Source organism: Monodon monoceros, unplaced genomic scaffold (genome assembly GCF_005190385.1).
Source record: "Monodon monoceros isolate NGI ecotype Baffin Bay Population unplaced genomic scaffold, NGI_Narwhal_1 Super_Scaffold_12, whole genome shotgun sequence".
NCBI lineage: Eukaryota > Metazoa > Chordata > Mammalia > Artiodactyla > Monodontidae > Monodon > Monodon monoceros.
Window position 1 is genome coordinate 29,138,228 of NW_021703768.1, and position 16,492 is coordinate 29,154,719.

The 16,492-nt window shown below is 40.0% G+C and overlaps 1 protein-coding gene across 2 annotated transcripts in view; it reads left to right on the top strand.

Moving 5' to 3' along the window:
- Nucleotides 1–11,920, top strand: part of DNAJC21 (DnaJ heat shock protein family (Hsp40) member C21) — a 31,382-nt gene extending 19,462 nt beyond the window's left edge. The window contains exons 10-13 of one of the 2 annotated variants that reach the window (XR_003792837.1): nt 4,327–4,499; nt 7,301–7,376; nt 7,906–8,300; nt 11,468–11,920. Coding sequence is in view for 1 of the 2 variants with exons in the window: in XM_029218719.1 (XP_029074552.1) it covers nt 4,327–4,499; nt 7,301–7,376; nt 7,906–8,070 (414 nt within the window). In the remaining variant the exon portion in view is untranslated. Of the gene's footprint in view, nt 1–4,326; nt 4,500–7,300; nt 7,377–7,905; nt 8,428–11,467 lie in introns of those variants that run through there. The other variant, XM_029218719.1, reaches the window with a different exon arrangement.
- Nucleotides 11,921–16,492: the final 4,572 nt, after the last annotated feature.

The following is a 16,492-nucleotide window of genomic DNA, read 5'->3' on the forward strand; positions in this document are numbered from 1 at the left end:
ATAATCTGTATTAAGGAGAGGGACTGTCACTCCCTAATTTCATGTTGATTGTAAAACAGATTAAAAGGAGTTGAAAATACTTTGGTTTTTCAGTGCTTTACCTCATATATATGTGGCCAATTTACCTAGTTATTGTTGTCTGTGTGTTTAAAAATTTGGCATGTGGAATTCCCATAATACAGATTAGCTGAGGGGACCATATTAAAAAAATATTTGGACACATGTGATGACAAGATTTTTAAATCAATATAACAGTTCAACTCAGAAATATATGAAAATCTGGGGATTGATCATTGTAATAATGTACATGAAATTTCGGAAGGGGAACATTTGCTTACCCACTCCTGGGCATGTGTCTGGAGAAAACTCTAATTTGAAAAGATACATACACCCCAGTGTTCATAGAAGCACTGTTTACAATAGCCAAGACGTGGAAGCAGCCTAATTGTCCATCAACAGATGAATGGATAAAGAAGGTGCAGGATATATACACAATGAAGTATTACTCAGCCATGAAAAAGGAGTGAAATAATGCCATTTGCGGCAACGTGAATGGACTTAGAGATTATCATATTAAGTGAAGTAAGTCAGACAAAGACAAATATCATAAAATACCACCTATTTGTGGAATGGAAAAAAATGATACAAATGAACTTACTTACAAAACAGAAATAGAGTCACAGACATAGAGAACAAACTTATGGTTACCAAAGGGGATAGTGGTGGGGGGGGTGAGGCAAATTAGGAGTTTGGGATTAACATGTACACAGTACTATATGTAAAACAGATAGCCAACAGGGACCTACTGTATAGCATGGGGAACTATATTCAATATCTTGTAGTAACGTATAATGGAAAAGAATCTGAAAAATAATATATATATATATATGTGTGTAACTGAATCACTTTACTGCACACCTGAAACTAATACAACATTGTAAATTAACTATACTTCATTAAAAAAAGTGGTTAAAAAAAGGAGCATTTGCTTAGAAACTTGTAATGATTGTGATTCTTGAAAAAAAATGTTTTTTCAAGTTTAAATATTTCATACTGGGGGTCCAAACTTAACCTCTTATCTTAAGAATTATTATTAAATAAAAGGGTATTGTGTTGTTATATGTATAACACAGTCTTGTGGATTTTTTGAATCTATAAAAACAAAATGAACTTGCCCATTTTACTAAGGGTATTTGGTGGTTCTACAGGGAATGGAATTGATTTCTGTGCTATTTTAATATAATCTAATTGTATTTGCTTATATTAAGTATTAAATGTTAAATGTAGCTCTTTTTAAAAATTGGAAATGTTTTTAAGAAAACTTAGGTAACACACTAATAATTTTTCATAAATCTTTGGATTTGGCTTATTTATCCAAATGTCTATAATATGTTTGATAATTTTGTCTTTCATATTCCAAAATGATACATGACACATGAGTTAATCACTATTAAAATTGTGACTTGGAACTTTTTGTCTCAGTTACAAAACCACATAGCAAATTATATGTTCCTTTTATAAAATGACTCATATCATCTTCCACCCAAAGACTCTGTAGTCATTTGTTTAGAACACTTTCTCTCTTGTGTGTCAGAACCACTGGAGTGAAGACAAAATGGAATGGAGAGGGACTTATACCTGATAGGTCCTAAAGATTGCAACAATAAGCACATGTATTTGTATTCTCTTACCAAGGAAAATGCTTCTGTTTACCGGCCCATTTTTTCCCTCCAAAGCTATATGTATTCCTTGATGATACCACTTGTTTATGGTTTCTAATTATATCAGGGAGACAGCCCCAATTCAGATCAAGTTTTATGTAGCACTTTCCCTGGATATTTTCTAAGCTCTTTTTGAAGGGGAGGGTAGTGTGGAGACACGTACGGGTAGGTAAAAGAGCAGGAAGCAGCAGATACTGAGACTCATGAAGCTTCAGATTGGGAGTTTTCTGTATTGTCAAAAAAATTTGCATAAGCCAGCAAGGATTGTAAAAGAAAACCCCCAAAGCTGAAATTGAACGTAAACAAACAAAACCCCCTTGTTGACAGCAAGGAAGAATTAACGCAAGAAAGTTTAGAATGTGCTGCTCTGAACACCATCCTTGGGACATGCTCTAAAGACAGAATTAACTCTAAAAGAAGAAATCTTGAGCTTTACTTAGGGGATATTTTGGTGGTATTGGTGTGGTATTTCTGAAACTATCTTATGTGTATTGTAGGATGGAGCAAATACACTAATGTTGTTGGGAACCAGATTCTCTTGTGGGAGAAGGGAAATACAGGTATCAATTGAGGGAAAGAGAGAAGAAGAACACTAATGTTGGACTGGAATTGGGGGTATCAGTATGAGCTCGTGATATAAAAAAATAAATAATACATGCATGAGCAGTATACACTGAGGGCCCAGAAGCAGTGATACCCAGTAGCAATGAGCATATGTAGTTCACACATCTTTGTCTCTAAATCCCCTTCCCCAGTAAAAGGAGTCAGGGTTTGGTCCTTGGAGAAATGGCTGATTCTAAGGCTGAAACAGGGAAAATACAAGGCGAGCCTGTATTATCTATGCTAGAAATATAAGGGGTATTCAAAAATTGACGGGGATAAGTCAGAAGTACCCAGGAGTCAGCTTAAGGGCTTGCCGAATATGGGAAAATTTGAGTCATCAAAAAGAATAGTGGTCATAGATTTTTAGACATTTATTTTATTAAAAAAAATCATGTATCTATATTGAGCCTAGAAAAAGAGAGAGTCGGAGAAAGGAAGCAGATGGGAATGCTTCATTCCAAGAATATGAATTAACACAAATGCAAATGGCAGGACTAATAGAAGCAGAAAACATCACTGTTCTGTATCCACCAGTGTAATAAATGGTTCACATAAGAATCATCAGTGGATGCCAGATCCATTGGGTGAATGGTTATTAGGGAACAGGATATTGACACAATCTCAAAGTAACACTCTGCACATATTAAAAAAAGAAAAAGGTGCTCAACAGTAGAAAAATCTGGCAATACCGTCTTAATCAAATGATGAAACTTTAATCACTGAAAAATGGGAACTGACATTTTGCTTCCTGATATAATGTATTGAGGACACAGAATTATCTTTATAATATTCCTGCTAGAAATGTTTAACCTGAATCTAATCACGAGGAAGTAATTAAAGTCAAACTGTGGGACATGCTACAAAGCAGCCATCAAATTGTCAATATCATGAAAGACCAAAAAACTGGAGGGGGGGTACCGTTCTGGAATAAAGGTGATTAAAGAGATATGACAACTAAATGCAACATTGGTCCTGGATTATATCTACTATAATGCAGGGGTTACAAAAAAGGACATTACTGGAATGTGGATATGGATTGTGTAACAGATAATGTCAGTGTTAAATTCTTGAGTGTGAAGAGGGAATTGTGGTTATGTAGGAGAGTGTTTCTGTCCTTAGGAGATACATGAGGTCTACCTGCAGCTTGCTTTCATAGTTGGAGGGTGGGTGCAGAGAGAAGGAACATGGGAAGAAGAGAGGGAGAAAGCAGACATGGCAAAATGTTACCTGAGACAAAAACAAATCCGTTGTATTTAGCGAAGATATGTTAGTCAGGTGTTTTTTCTTTTATCATGCCTGTTTGGTGTTGTTTGCTTTTTTTCCTGATTGTAGAATAGTTGCTCATTGCAGATCATTTGGAAAATACGGAAGAGTATAAATATCATCCCTAATTCTGTCTATAGATACTACTTAATGTTGAATTGAGTTGTGATCAGAGGTTATATATAATTTTCTCTCTACCGTTTTTGCTAATATGTTCTATTTTTTCACATAATTGAATCAGTATCTTTGGAAACATGATTTTTCAGAGCTCTATAATTTTCCTTCATATATTCAACCATTCACTTATTGAATATTTGGATTGTTTCCAATTTTCCCTAATTTAATATTTCTGTAATGGGCATTCATGTTCTTAAGTTATTGTCTGCCTCTCCTTTTTTTTTTTTTTTTTCTTTTTTTGCGGTACACGGGCCTCTCACTGCTGTGGCCTCTCCCATTGCGGAGCGCAGGCTCAGCGGCCATGGCTCACAGGCCCAGCCGCTCTGCAGCATGTGGGATCCTCCCGGACTGGGGTACGAACCGCGTCCCCTGCATCTGCAGGCGGACTCTCAACCACTGCGTCACCAGGGAAGCCCCTGCCTCTCCTTTTTATTTCCTGAAGATATCCTCCTACCAGAGTGTACAACACATTACCATTGTTTATTGTAACTATTTGGCAACATAAAAAGCCAGTAGTATTATATTATTTGTTTTGTAATGGCACACATGTTTTCTTACCTAGAATTATGATGATAATTTCAATGAAAATGGAACTGGAGAAGCAGTAAAGGTTGATCCAGAAGATAACAGCCTAAATCAAGGCAGTGCCAAAGGATTGGAAGATAGTCCCCAAGAAAATGTCGGTGTTACAGAGACTGTGGAACGGTGTGATGACCCCAAAAGTGAAGCTAAAAGGTAAGTAAGTCAGAGTTGCTTGTTGTTTTCTAATTACTTAATGCTGGTGGTGAGGATGGCTTTTCATCTATCAAATAAAACCCCCTTTCCTGTGCTGGACGCCATGAGTCAGATGTATCTGTGATTTACACCTACACACGTACGTTTACAGAGGACGGTGTTGGAGGGAGAATGCTAGACAGTGTGCTCAGACATTGCAGCAACATGGCCCAAAGCAGAAAGGAGTCACGTGGACCCAGTTTTTGTTCCCTTTATCCTGCTCAGGTTCTTATTTTGCCCAGGGTCAGTAATCCTTGGCACTTGCCTGAGAACAAGACTACAGACAAGACTGTGCCCCATTCACCTGAGTATCACTGACCAAACCTCCATGCTCGGGCCAGGCATCCTGCCTTCAGCCTCCGTGCAGGTCGTCAGGGCATATGTGCACAGCTTGGGGCCCTCGTGCTCTAAAGGCCCAGGAGTCCTGGTGCTGCACAGGCCACAGCGGCTGGCCAGGGGAAGGTCTCGCTCAGGGCAGGTGGCATTCCTTTTCCCCTCCTCTTCCTTGTCTGACTTTCTCGCTCCCATCCTCCTCTGTTCCTCTGGAGCGGAATAATTTCTTATTCCTTGAGGAAAGATCTGAACAGTAGGCAACCGCAGGTTCCTGTCACAGGACCATGAAAAAAGAGTTCAAATGACAGAGTGAGGTGGAAGCCTGAGTTGAAAATGCTCAGCGCTGGAGTAACAGTGAGGGGTGTGGGATTTAGGTGCCATAAATGAGGAGAGAAATGCCATGGAAGCCTAGAGTAGGCCTGGAGCTGTAGGAAAAGGAGAACAAGGAGCTCCATAAACGGGTAACCTGGACGCCTGCCTTGGAAAACTTTGGACAGTGGGAAGCTGGAAGGGGAGGTTACATGCTACTCTGATGCTTGATGTGTGTTCCCATGTTAAACATGAGGAAACTGAGTCTGGGTTAAATGACTTGCCCCAGAACAAAAGCTGGTAAGTGGGAAAGTGGGCATTTAATCCCATCTGCCTGACTACTTGAAGGACCCAGTTCAGCTAGCTCCATGGGGCCCAAACATCCTGTGAAGGTCCCTCAGAGGCTGCTTGGGTGTATGAGGGATGGGCCAGAAGGGGGGCTCCAGGCCCCTGAGCACCTCCGTCATCTAGAGCTAAAGTATTTTCATTCATTTTCCACAGTACCTCCACGTGGGATTCATTTGGGGGAGGAAAAAGGGTTCTCATTGCTCAAACTCAGACTTTCGCGACTACTAGTGAAATAGTGAAGTTCAGCTTTCTCACTTAATGATGTGAGAAAAAGAGTCAGAGAATTCAAATGGTGTCTTCACTGCTGAGGAGTGGCGGGGCTGGGATAGATAGCCCGCCCCCACCGGCAGGCGTCCAGACCCCCTTTCTGCGGGACCCCTCTGCTGCTGCTCTGCAGTGCGTGGATGCTACTAGCTACCTAAAACGTGTGTGTATCTAGGGCACATTTTTATTTTTATTTTTTTTCCTTTTTATTGTTTTATTGAAATATAGTTAACATACGGTGTTATTTTAGTGTCAGGTATACAACATAGTGATTTGACATTTATATACATTACATTAACTGATCACCACAACAGGTCTAGGAACCGTCTATCGCCATACAAAGTTATGGCAGTATTATTGAGTATATTCATATGCTGTACATTATGTCCTCTCGAGTACTTTTTAAAGATAACGTCTTAGATGTTAGATTCAGAGATGTAGCTGCTGCCTTTCATAATAAGGTGAATTGTTCTTTGGGAATATTATCCTGAATTTTCTTGGATATATTTGTGGCCTATCTGTGATGATATTCTGTAAATTAGTAAATGGTAATCTGTTGCCTTTTATGTCATTGTGTCTTTTTCTTGACGCTTCCACACCTGGCTGAACACTGCATAATGCTGTGCTGTACTCCTAGTCAGCATCGGGTGAATGTGTAGATTTAACTTAATACGGACTCCTGGGTTCTGCTCGAAGAATGGAATACTCAGGTGCTTGGCAGCATTATAACTCATTGGTTATAGCCCATTCCCTCTGGTCTGTAAATTCGGTTGTGCTCAGATTTTACCCTAAGAATTTGGTCAGCACAAATGAGGGAAAAAGTATGAGAGGACTAAGGAAAATGAAAATTCATACAGATTAAGCAGAGGGATGTTGTGGCGTTAAAGCAGAACAGGAGGAAACTGACTATACTGGCTGGTAATTTCTGGGTTATAGAATACAGGGGAGAAAAACCCACAGATCAGCAGAAAGGACAAAATCTTAATAAAAGAAAATTCTTTACATTTAACAAATGTAATTCTATAAAAAATGGATTACAGTGTTCTTCTCATTTCACTGTGGAACTGATGAAATGTTTGTCATCAACTGGATCAGGTTTAACAAGTTGTGTCTTTGGGGAAACACACTTAATGTCATAGATCATTTGTGAGTACTACTGGTTGGCCGTGAAGATGGTTTGCTTCAGTAAATGGAGTATTAATTAGCTTTTTTACAGAAATACACCATATAAAAGTTCGGAGCTATTTTAGTATTCTTGTTTTAGCTTGTGTTTCAACTTTTAAGTAAATTCCTTCGTTTTTGTGTCATATTTGATATCTGATGATCTCTAAAGTTGTTTTTTAAAGCTGTTCATTTGAGATGTGAAAATTAATTTACTTGGCCATTAAAATGAATGAATTAGCCTTTAAAATGCATGTCACTCTTTTGAGTCTTCTTGGGAGCAAGGTGACAGTTAAAAGGGGTACATTATTATTGGATTATACTGAATTCTTTCATTTATTTTCCAGTGTTTCTAAACCCAAAGGAAAGAAAGCCAAAGATACTAAAAAATCTGTCAGAGTACCTGCTGAACTACAGACAGTGGTAGGTCAGAATCACATTGACAACTCTTCAGTGGACCTTGTTGTTTAAGCAATATAATCTTAATTCTAATCCTGAAGACGTTAAGTGTGTATTTGGTGAGCCCTTCTGCACCTGCTGCATAGATGTGGATCCATCAGCAGTTTTCCTTGACGAACGTAGAATTTATGTATGTGCCGCTGACTTTTTTTTCTTTAAAGTACGAAGAAGCACACTGGACGTATCAGATTGTACCAGAACAGTTACTGTTCTGTTTTCCATTACTCTGAAATCCAAAGCCTTATCCATGTGGTATGTCCTGTTGAATGTCTCAGGACCCTTAAAGTTGATGGTGTTGGTTAATGGAACTCGACTTCCAAGAACAGCTGCCTCTGTTGAGCCTGTCTTAGTAGCTGTCCATTGTGTTACAAGGTCTTTATTTTGCAGTTGTTTGATATTTAATCTCAACGTGAAAACACTGCTCTCAGATAATAATACTTGCTTTTACTTATGTTTTTTACTTATGTTTTTTCTTTTTTTTTTCCCTTCTCAGAGTGATGTTCTTATCAGCTGTACAACCTGCCATAGTGAATTTCCATCCCGGAATAAACTTTTTGACCATCTAAAGGCCACAGGTCATGCAAGAGCACCTTCGTCATCACCTTTAAGCAGTGTAACAGATAGTCGAAGCAAAAAAGAGAAACGTAAAAACAGATAGAAATCCTGCCAATGCTTTTTCTTTTTGATTGTCTCTAGATTTTGACACCAAAAACTGAACTGAAGTCATCTAAAGAGTTAAAATTTCAGTCATCTGCAATTTATTGCATTGTGGGAGATTATTTTTATCTTGTAGAAACATTTTTTTGTTTAATATATATTTTTTAAACATTTCATTGGTGATTGAATTCTACTTTTGCCATCTGAATTGACTTGAATGTCTCAAAACAGGTAAATATTGTAAAGTATGCATTCTTGACTTCTCTTGGCTCATATGGACAGAAATGTACAGAGAGAATTAAATTATTTTAACACGTACAAATGCTCCTTTCTGTTTTATTCTGTGAATTTCACATTAAGTGAAAGTGTTTTTATATGATAAGCATTTTTATATGATTCAGTGGTTTTGTGTTTTGTTATGCTTCATGATCTGTTGAAGACTCAGATCATTTTAAAATTCGTCATGGATTTTTTCCACCTGATACTATGATTCCAGTTCTGATTTTAAAACTACTTCTAAATAACCTGTTGTTAATTACTGCATTTTTTTTCCCCTCAAGGACAATGATAAGTAGAAACTAATTGAACATATATGGTTGTTTTTCAAGAATAGTATCTCTTCAAGGTATAATTATATTGATTTAACTTGAGATTTTACTGGTAATTATCAATAAGATATATCTTTTGGTTTTTCACTCTGATTTGGCTCACGGAGATGGAACAAATTAATTTATAGGGTGTGTCCTCCTTAGGCATAGGGACAGCTGTAAAGCATGGTGGATCAAGGTAGCAGATGGTTCAGAATTTATTCTATTTAACAAGGGATATTCTGCCTTGGGTTTTTTCACTACTTTCAGAAGTTTTTTGTTTTTTCCATCATTCAGTGAGAGAAACTTTTTTCCTTTTTTTTTTTTCTTTTTTTGCTGTATGCGGGCCTCTCACTGTTGTGGCCTCTCCCGTTGCGGAGCACAGGCTTCAGACGCGCAGGCTCATGGGCCCAGCCGCTCCGCGGCATGTGGGATCTTCCCGGACTGGGGCACGAATCCGTGTCCCCTGCATTGGCAGGTGGACTCTCAACCACTGCACCACCAGGGAAGCCCCAAGAGAGAAACTTTTTTAATGAAAGATTTTTCACTAGGGCTGATATTTATGCCCTAGATTATCTACTCTGTAGCAAAGATGAAAAAAGAAATACGGAGAATCTTTATAAGTGAGTGTGATCACCTATATGAATCAGTGATGGGTCAGGTTTTAGGGTGGATTAAATAGGCAATGCTTTTAGTTGGCCTTGAAAGTAACTTTGAACTCACTAGCTTGAAATAAGTACTTGCTGTTCAGTGAAGTTATTTCTCTCCTTATATCCTTGATCTTCAAATGAAACAATCTTCAGTTATGCATAAGTTCTAAAACACAGGGTCCCCGAGGGTGAGGTCTTTTCTGAAAGCTTCATGGATAGTATTGATGATACGGATCATTCTGTGAGATGGACTTGAAAATATGCACTTGTAGCTTAATTTTTAGTTTGTTTCTTTTTCATTTAGATAGATGTTTATTTTCTTTACCTTCTTCCCTTTCTAACTTCTATTGCTAATTCCTCCTACTTGTTTTCCCCCCTTTCTTGGTCCCTTCAGGGGAAATGCCAGCCAGATTTCTGTCTTTGGTCTTTTCCTCCCAGGCTTCATCTGAACACTCACCACCTTCCTCTAATTTGAACTAGATGAATTGGCCATAATTATGAATAGGAATATTAATGAATGGGAGGGCATATTAGTCACATGTTATTTATTGTTCAGTAAAAATTAGGAAGTCATCTTGAAAGGTAGAGAATGTCCTGCAAATGCCCTTCAGACCTTCCTTGCTTTCCCTTGTACCAACCATGCAGGCGCATTTAAATTTATTCCTGCTACGTGTGACGATTGATTGGGGTTTCTTGTCACTTTTATTCTCATTGACAGAAGTCACCCATACTTTTTAAGAGATCTTCATCAGTTGTGATCAGAAATTAGATTTCAGTTCTAATCCTGTGTGTGATGCTGATAAGTCATTTAACTTCTCTGAACTTCGTTTTCCTTATCTCTATCACAGTTGTTAGCATAATAATATTGTCTCCATTTATCACACAGGATTATTATGAAGGTCAGACAAAATAGTACATATGAAAACGCTTTTTAAATACAAAAGCTTTATACACGATGTTATTGAATTTAGATGAACTAAATCTTTTTCAGTTAAAATATTTGCAGATAGAACTGTACGTGCTGAATTAAATGCGCTTTAAGTTTTATGGGAATTTCCTTTCCAATCTACTTCTGAAGAGGAAAACAGAAACATGTTATGCCAAGGGTAAAATGTTATTTTTGGTGGATCACAGACGTTCGATTTTGTTTGTCTGAGGCAGAGCAGAATATTCAAAAATACATGAGCACATATTTTACGTTAATCTCATTAAAGCTCAGTGGTAACTACCATCTTGATTGAAGTTAGCTCAAGTGTAGAAGGTGCATAGCTTGAGGGTTCTGGAAGGAGAGGGTTAGGGGAAATCCCGTTTATTCCTCCATAATTCATTCAGTGGTACCAAAGCTAGGGTTCTCCATACAGCCCAGTGAGACCTTCCCTATTTCAAAATAGGAACAGAATCCTTATCAAAAGCACAGCACTATAGGAAAATAGGACGGCATCAAAATGAAACCTTCTGTAGAACAATAGGCAACATAAGTAAAAATACAAGCCTCAGACTGGGAGAAAATGTTTTGATACATATAACTGACAAAGGATTAGTATCCAGAATACATTAAACGACAAAAGAACCTCCTATAAATCAGTGAGCAATTGACAGTTACGCATTAATACCGAGCAGTTCTCAAACTTTTTGGTATCAAGATCCCTTTACAGTCTCAAAAATTGAGAACCCCAAAGTGGTTTTGTGTATGTAGTTTGTATCTACTGATATTTACTGTATTAGAAATGAAAACAGAGGAATTTTTGAAGTATTACCTTATTTAAAATAATACATGTTAAATAACATTTATGGAAAATAACTTTTTCAAAGTGAAAGTTTAATGAGAAGAGAGGCATTTGTTTTACATTTCTGAAAATCTCTTTAATGTCTGGCTCAGTAGAAGACAGCTGGATTCTGATGGCTGCTTCTTCAATCAGTCTGTTCCTATATGTTTTGGTTAAAGTATGTGAAGAAAATTGAGCCTCACGTGGATAGGAAATTGGAAAATGAAGGACCTTGTGGATCTCCCAGGGTCCTCAGACCACGCTTAGAACCACTGCATTAGAAAAATGGGTAAAATATATGAACAGAAAAAGCTTGAATAGTCAAAACAGTATGAAAAGGTGATCATTGTCACTGATAATCAGGGAAATATGACTTAGTTGTTTCATGTTTTCAGATTGGCAAAAGGCAAAAAGTCTCACAAGATCAAGTGTTGGTGAGAATGGAGAAATGGGAACAATTGCTTCAGTTTGATGGTGGCTATGAAAGTTGAAGACGTACCCCCTGACCTGACAACTCCAGGGGTATACTTAGAGTCTCACAGTGTCTGCAGAGGCACAGCATGGGCTCTACCTGAGGACTGTCACCCAGGTCCCACTCCGGCCCTGCTGAGTGAGAATTTGCAATTAACAAGACTTCTCAGGTGACTCGCATGCTTCTTGCATCTTGAGAAGCAGTGCTCTCAGGAATCCAGGCGCATGTGGACAAGGAGACTTAGTGGCTGATCACAGCTGAATTGCTTGTATCTGGGAAAAGTTGGAGATGGACCCTAAATCTCCGTGAACAAGAAAGTGGATAAATTGTATAATGGACAATAAGATGGCAAACAAGCAGTTCAAATGAGTGAACTGAATATGTAATACCAATGGCTAGCCTTAAAAAAATATTGAATGAAAACAAGCTGTCAGAAGGTGACATGTATGCCACTTATATATAGTTTTTTAAAGTACTGTTGTTATTTATAGAGAGAAAATATAGAACCATCAATGGGAAACACATCATTCAGAAAAGTAGTTGCCTCTGGAAATGGAGGGAGAGGGGTGGAATGGGGGCGTGGCAGCAAAGGGGGCTTATCTGAGGCAAGACTTCTAATTAAGATCTGAAGGAAGATGTTAGCAGTAATTCTGGGTGGTGGGTAATGAGGGTTTATCACTCTACTAACATGTTTTCATGAAATACTTCAAATATCCAGAGAAATACAAATTAATGTTCCATTTTTTGTTAATAGAAAATACACTTGCACGAAAGGGGAGATAAAGGTTTTCATTTTATTCCTAGCATATTTATTCCTAGCATATTCCATAAGCTCACTGTAGCAGAGGCTGTTACTTGTTTCTCTCAATGTTCATTCTCTCCTCCTTCCTTATAATCCTGATTTTTAATTGGGCACAAAGCCACCTAAAATATTACCTTCCTAGCCTCCCTTGCAGCTAGGAGTCTGTATGTTCTGGCCAGTGATCTGAGCAACTTTGGGGACATGTCCTTAAAGATGTGGGATGTCCTTAATTCCTTCCTCCGCCAGCTTCAATGAACAGGTAGGTAATGGTTGGCGCTCTACCCCTGTCTGGGACCATGAATCCTCACAGGGCAGAGAAACTGAAGCCCAGGAGCTTCCATCCTTGACAAGTAGAGGGACCCTATAAGCCCCAGACAACCTCCTTCTGCATTCAAGAGAAATAAAACTCCTGCATTACTGAAGCCTCTGTTGTTTTGCATTTCCTGTTGCAGGTGACTCACGTCCTGATTGCTTTTTTTTTTTTTTAATTGAAGTATAGTTGGTTTATAATGTGTTAATTTCTGCTGTACAGCAAAGCGATTCAGTCATGCATATATATACATTCTTTTTTATATAATTTCCCCTTATGGTTTATCTCAGGATATTGAATATAGCCAGTCGCTTCTTATTTCACCGTGTGTATTGTTCCCTCCCCATATGAGAGGTATAGCTTCAACAGTGGCAAGGACGTGGACTCTTAGCTCTTGAGAGATCTGGGATCACGTTACAGTGGCAGCACTAATTATGTGATCTTGGGCAAGTCGTTTAAACTCTTTAAGCCTTTTTTATTTTTTTTCATCTGTAAAATAAGGGTGAAATCAACCTTGCGGAATTGTAAAGGTGAAAACTTAAGTGTGAGCACTGCCTGGCACATGATAGGCATTCGATAGCTATTAGCTTTTACTTATTTTCAATAATCTCTTCTGCTTATAAATTTTCTTGCTTTATTTAACTGTTCACTTTGGTTTCTGAAATCACCTAATGGGGATGGTAATTTGCAGGGAAATCCATGATTATATTGATCCTATGGTGTATTTTTTTTTTTTTTGCAGTACGCGGGCCTCTCACTGTTGTGGCCTCTCCCGTTGCGGAGCACAGGCTCCGGACGCGCAGGCTTAGCGGCCATGGCTCACGGGCCCAGCCGCTCCGCGGCATGTGGGATCTTCCTGGACCGGGGCACGAACCCGTGTCCCCTGCATTGGCAGGCAGACTCCCAACCACTGCGCCACCAGGGAAGCCCTGTGTTGTTTTTTTTTGTTGTTTTTTTTTTAAGTACTAGTGTATATATTGAAATTCTTTCTGGCTCAAATGGAACAAAATTTTTACATGCTAAAGCTGAAAATATGCTATTTCAACGTGGTTGTGTGATACCAATGGAAACTGTCTTGACGATCATTGATCCTAATTATGTTAGAAGACTCAGTGCATTTGTACAGAGAATTACTGTGCCATTAAAATGAGACAGGGCCCCAGCATCACTGATGTCCTTTCGGATACAAAATGCCTTCTGAAAGCAAGGAAGAGTTCAAATTATCCTTCACAGTATAAATTATTTGAATGTCACTTAGAGAAAGTTTCTAACAATTTCTAAAACAAAAAGGTCATGGTGTCTCTCCGCATTTAGATAAATTGGTATGTAGTTAATATATCTTCAGGTACTTTTCTTATTTTCAAATTTAATAATAACTCATACTTTTGTGTACGAGGTAACAGTAGTCTCAGCATATATGAAGCAGAACTTTCAACAGTTCCATCCAATAGTGGAATCCGTCTCTTAGGATGTTCTGTAACTGTGCGGTCAGGGTTCTCTGCTGGAAATGCCATAGAAGGATGCCTGCCCTGGGGGTAGGGGGATTCCCTGAGTGACGGCAGGATCCTGGGCTGGGGTTCTCTACCTGCAGCTCCAGGGAAGCCCAACAGTTTGATGAGCGCTCTGGTGAGTGAGCTCACACCACTCTCCGCTGGACATCTTCAAAAACCGGTGCTGCGTGCACGTGCTTTCTCTCCAAACTTGAATTGGGTTTTGAAAGCGCAGGCCCAGTGCAGATGGCTAATCACTGCAAGGAGATTGAGGAGAAAAGTTATCCCAAGTGGGCGGGCCCATCTGCAGGCACTTTTTAGCTGAGCTGTGTGTTCTACGATCTGGGCTCACCTGAGAGAAAGCTGTGCAGCTGGAGAGAGACGTCTTTGGTGCTCTCCACACCCACCTTGTAGGTGCCTTTAAACCAGGCCCCGTTTGTCTTCCAGAATTCGGTGGCCGGAGGTGGGCCCAGGGAGATCCAGTCTCTGCTCCCTAATCCCAGCCGCTCTTCCTGGGGCCTTGCCAGCCCTACTGCCCAAGGACCCTGCCCGCCTCAGGTCCTGGACAACTGAATCCTCAGAATAGCAGCAGTTTGAGAATCAAGGTAGGCACGCGAGGGAGCCTTTTGAGATGCCTCAAAACCAAAAGACAGAGTATTTCCTCCACTTATACAGGAGATCAGTGTGGAGAGAGTATGGGTCTTGAAGTTAGATTCACATAGGTTCAAATCCCAGCTCCAAAGTCACAAGCTTGTTAACTAGGACATGTCACACCAAAGCTTTGAGCCTGTTGCCTTTAAATGGGGATGGTAGTATCCATGTCACACGTTAGTGGTTAAAATAAGAAACCTCGTATACAAAGAGCCCAGCAGAATGCTTGCCATACAAAGGCTTGCCCCAAATAGTGCCACACACTGTTAAATCCTAGTTCCCATTCTATTCTGTTCCCTTTCCCCATGAAGTACCCCAAGGGACATGGGTTTAGTTGCCCAGCTCTTCACCCAGCTCCCCCTGTACAGAGTGTTTTCCTTGCACTCACACTGGGCCCACCTGGATCACCCAGGATAATCTCAAGACCCTTAATCACTCTGCAAAGGCCTTTTTGCCATGTGAGAAAACATTCACGGGTTTCAGGGATGAGAATGTAGACATCTGGCGGCAGGAGGTGCATTTTGCTGTCAACCATAGGCTCCTCACTCAAGGGGTTGTTGTAGAGACCGAAGTGATGGTGCCTGTGGAACACGGTGCTCTGCCTGCTGCACAGCTGCCCTGCTGGCATGTCTCGGGCTTCAGGTAGACCGTGAACTTCTTGAGGGCAGAGAGGGGCTTGTCCTCCTTTTCTGTCCTCTACCATACCTAGCATAGTGCTGGAACCACAGCACGGCCTCAGCAAGCCGCTTGTCGGGTATTTTTAAGTGCAGAATCCTAGAGTGGCTCCGCTTGCAGGTGGGTCGGTTCCAACAGTCACTGCCACTCAGCGGAGCCAGGTCCTGGCTGTGCGCGCACAACACAGTCATCTAGTGAGAGCGCCCTGTCTCCGCCAATGGAAGACAGACCCTCACTCGCTCTATACACGCTTGGTGAGAAGTTGAACCACGAAAACCTCCTGAATATTCAAACTACGAGGTTTGTGTGAAGCTAGCGTTCTCCCTCAGGCTCGGGATGGAACATAGGTTCCTCCATCAGTGTTGGCATGACCCTTCTACAAAATCATGCAGCTTTGAGATGACGGAAGCATCCAATTTGGTTTTCTTTTAAAGGCAATTTGAAATTTACCAGCTTCCTAATATTCTCCTCCAACCCTCTCCTACTTTACAGGAGACAGACTCAGGATCCAAAAGAAATGCTTATGGATGAGTTCTAGAAAAAAATAAAAGATAAATGAAAAATATATGACTTGCATTAAAAATGTAACTGGAACAAAATAGAATAGGGAAAACATGACTCAGGCACAAGACATGGAAATGAAGTGGGGATTAGAGTTGACGGCAACATCAGTGTGAGACTGGGTGAAGAGGAATGTCCGCTGCCCTTAGGACGAGGTCCTGCTCTGCCCACCCTGTGCTCAGTTCTGGGAGCTGCACCTAAAGAAGCCTTGGAAAGGAGCACTGAAAGTGGCAATGTCAGGAATAGTTGAAAAGTTTGGGAACACTGATTCTAGAATATAATGGAAATTAATTAAAATACTTAGCAATATTTAGCTGGAGAAGTGACATCCCGAGGGAGTCAAACTAGGAGTCTGTTTTCTTCTCTGCATCCCACCCGTCTGAAACCTCTGCTCCTCTCCGCTTTTCCAACTCCTACCCTTCCTTCAAGTCATACTTGAAGTGCAGGCGCACCCCTCGG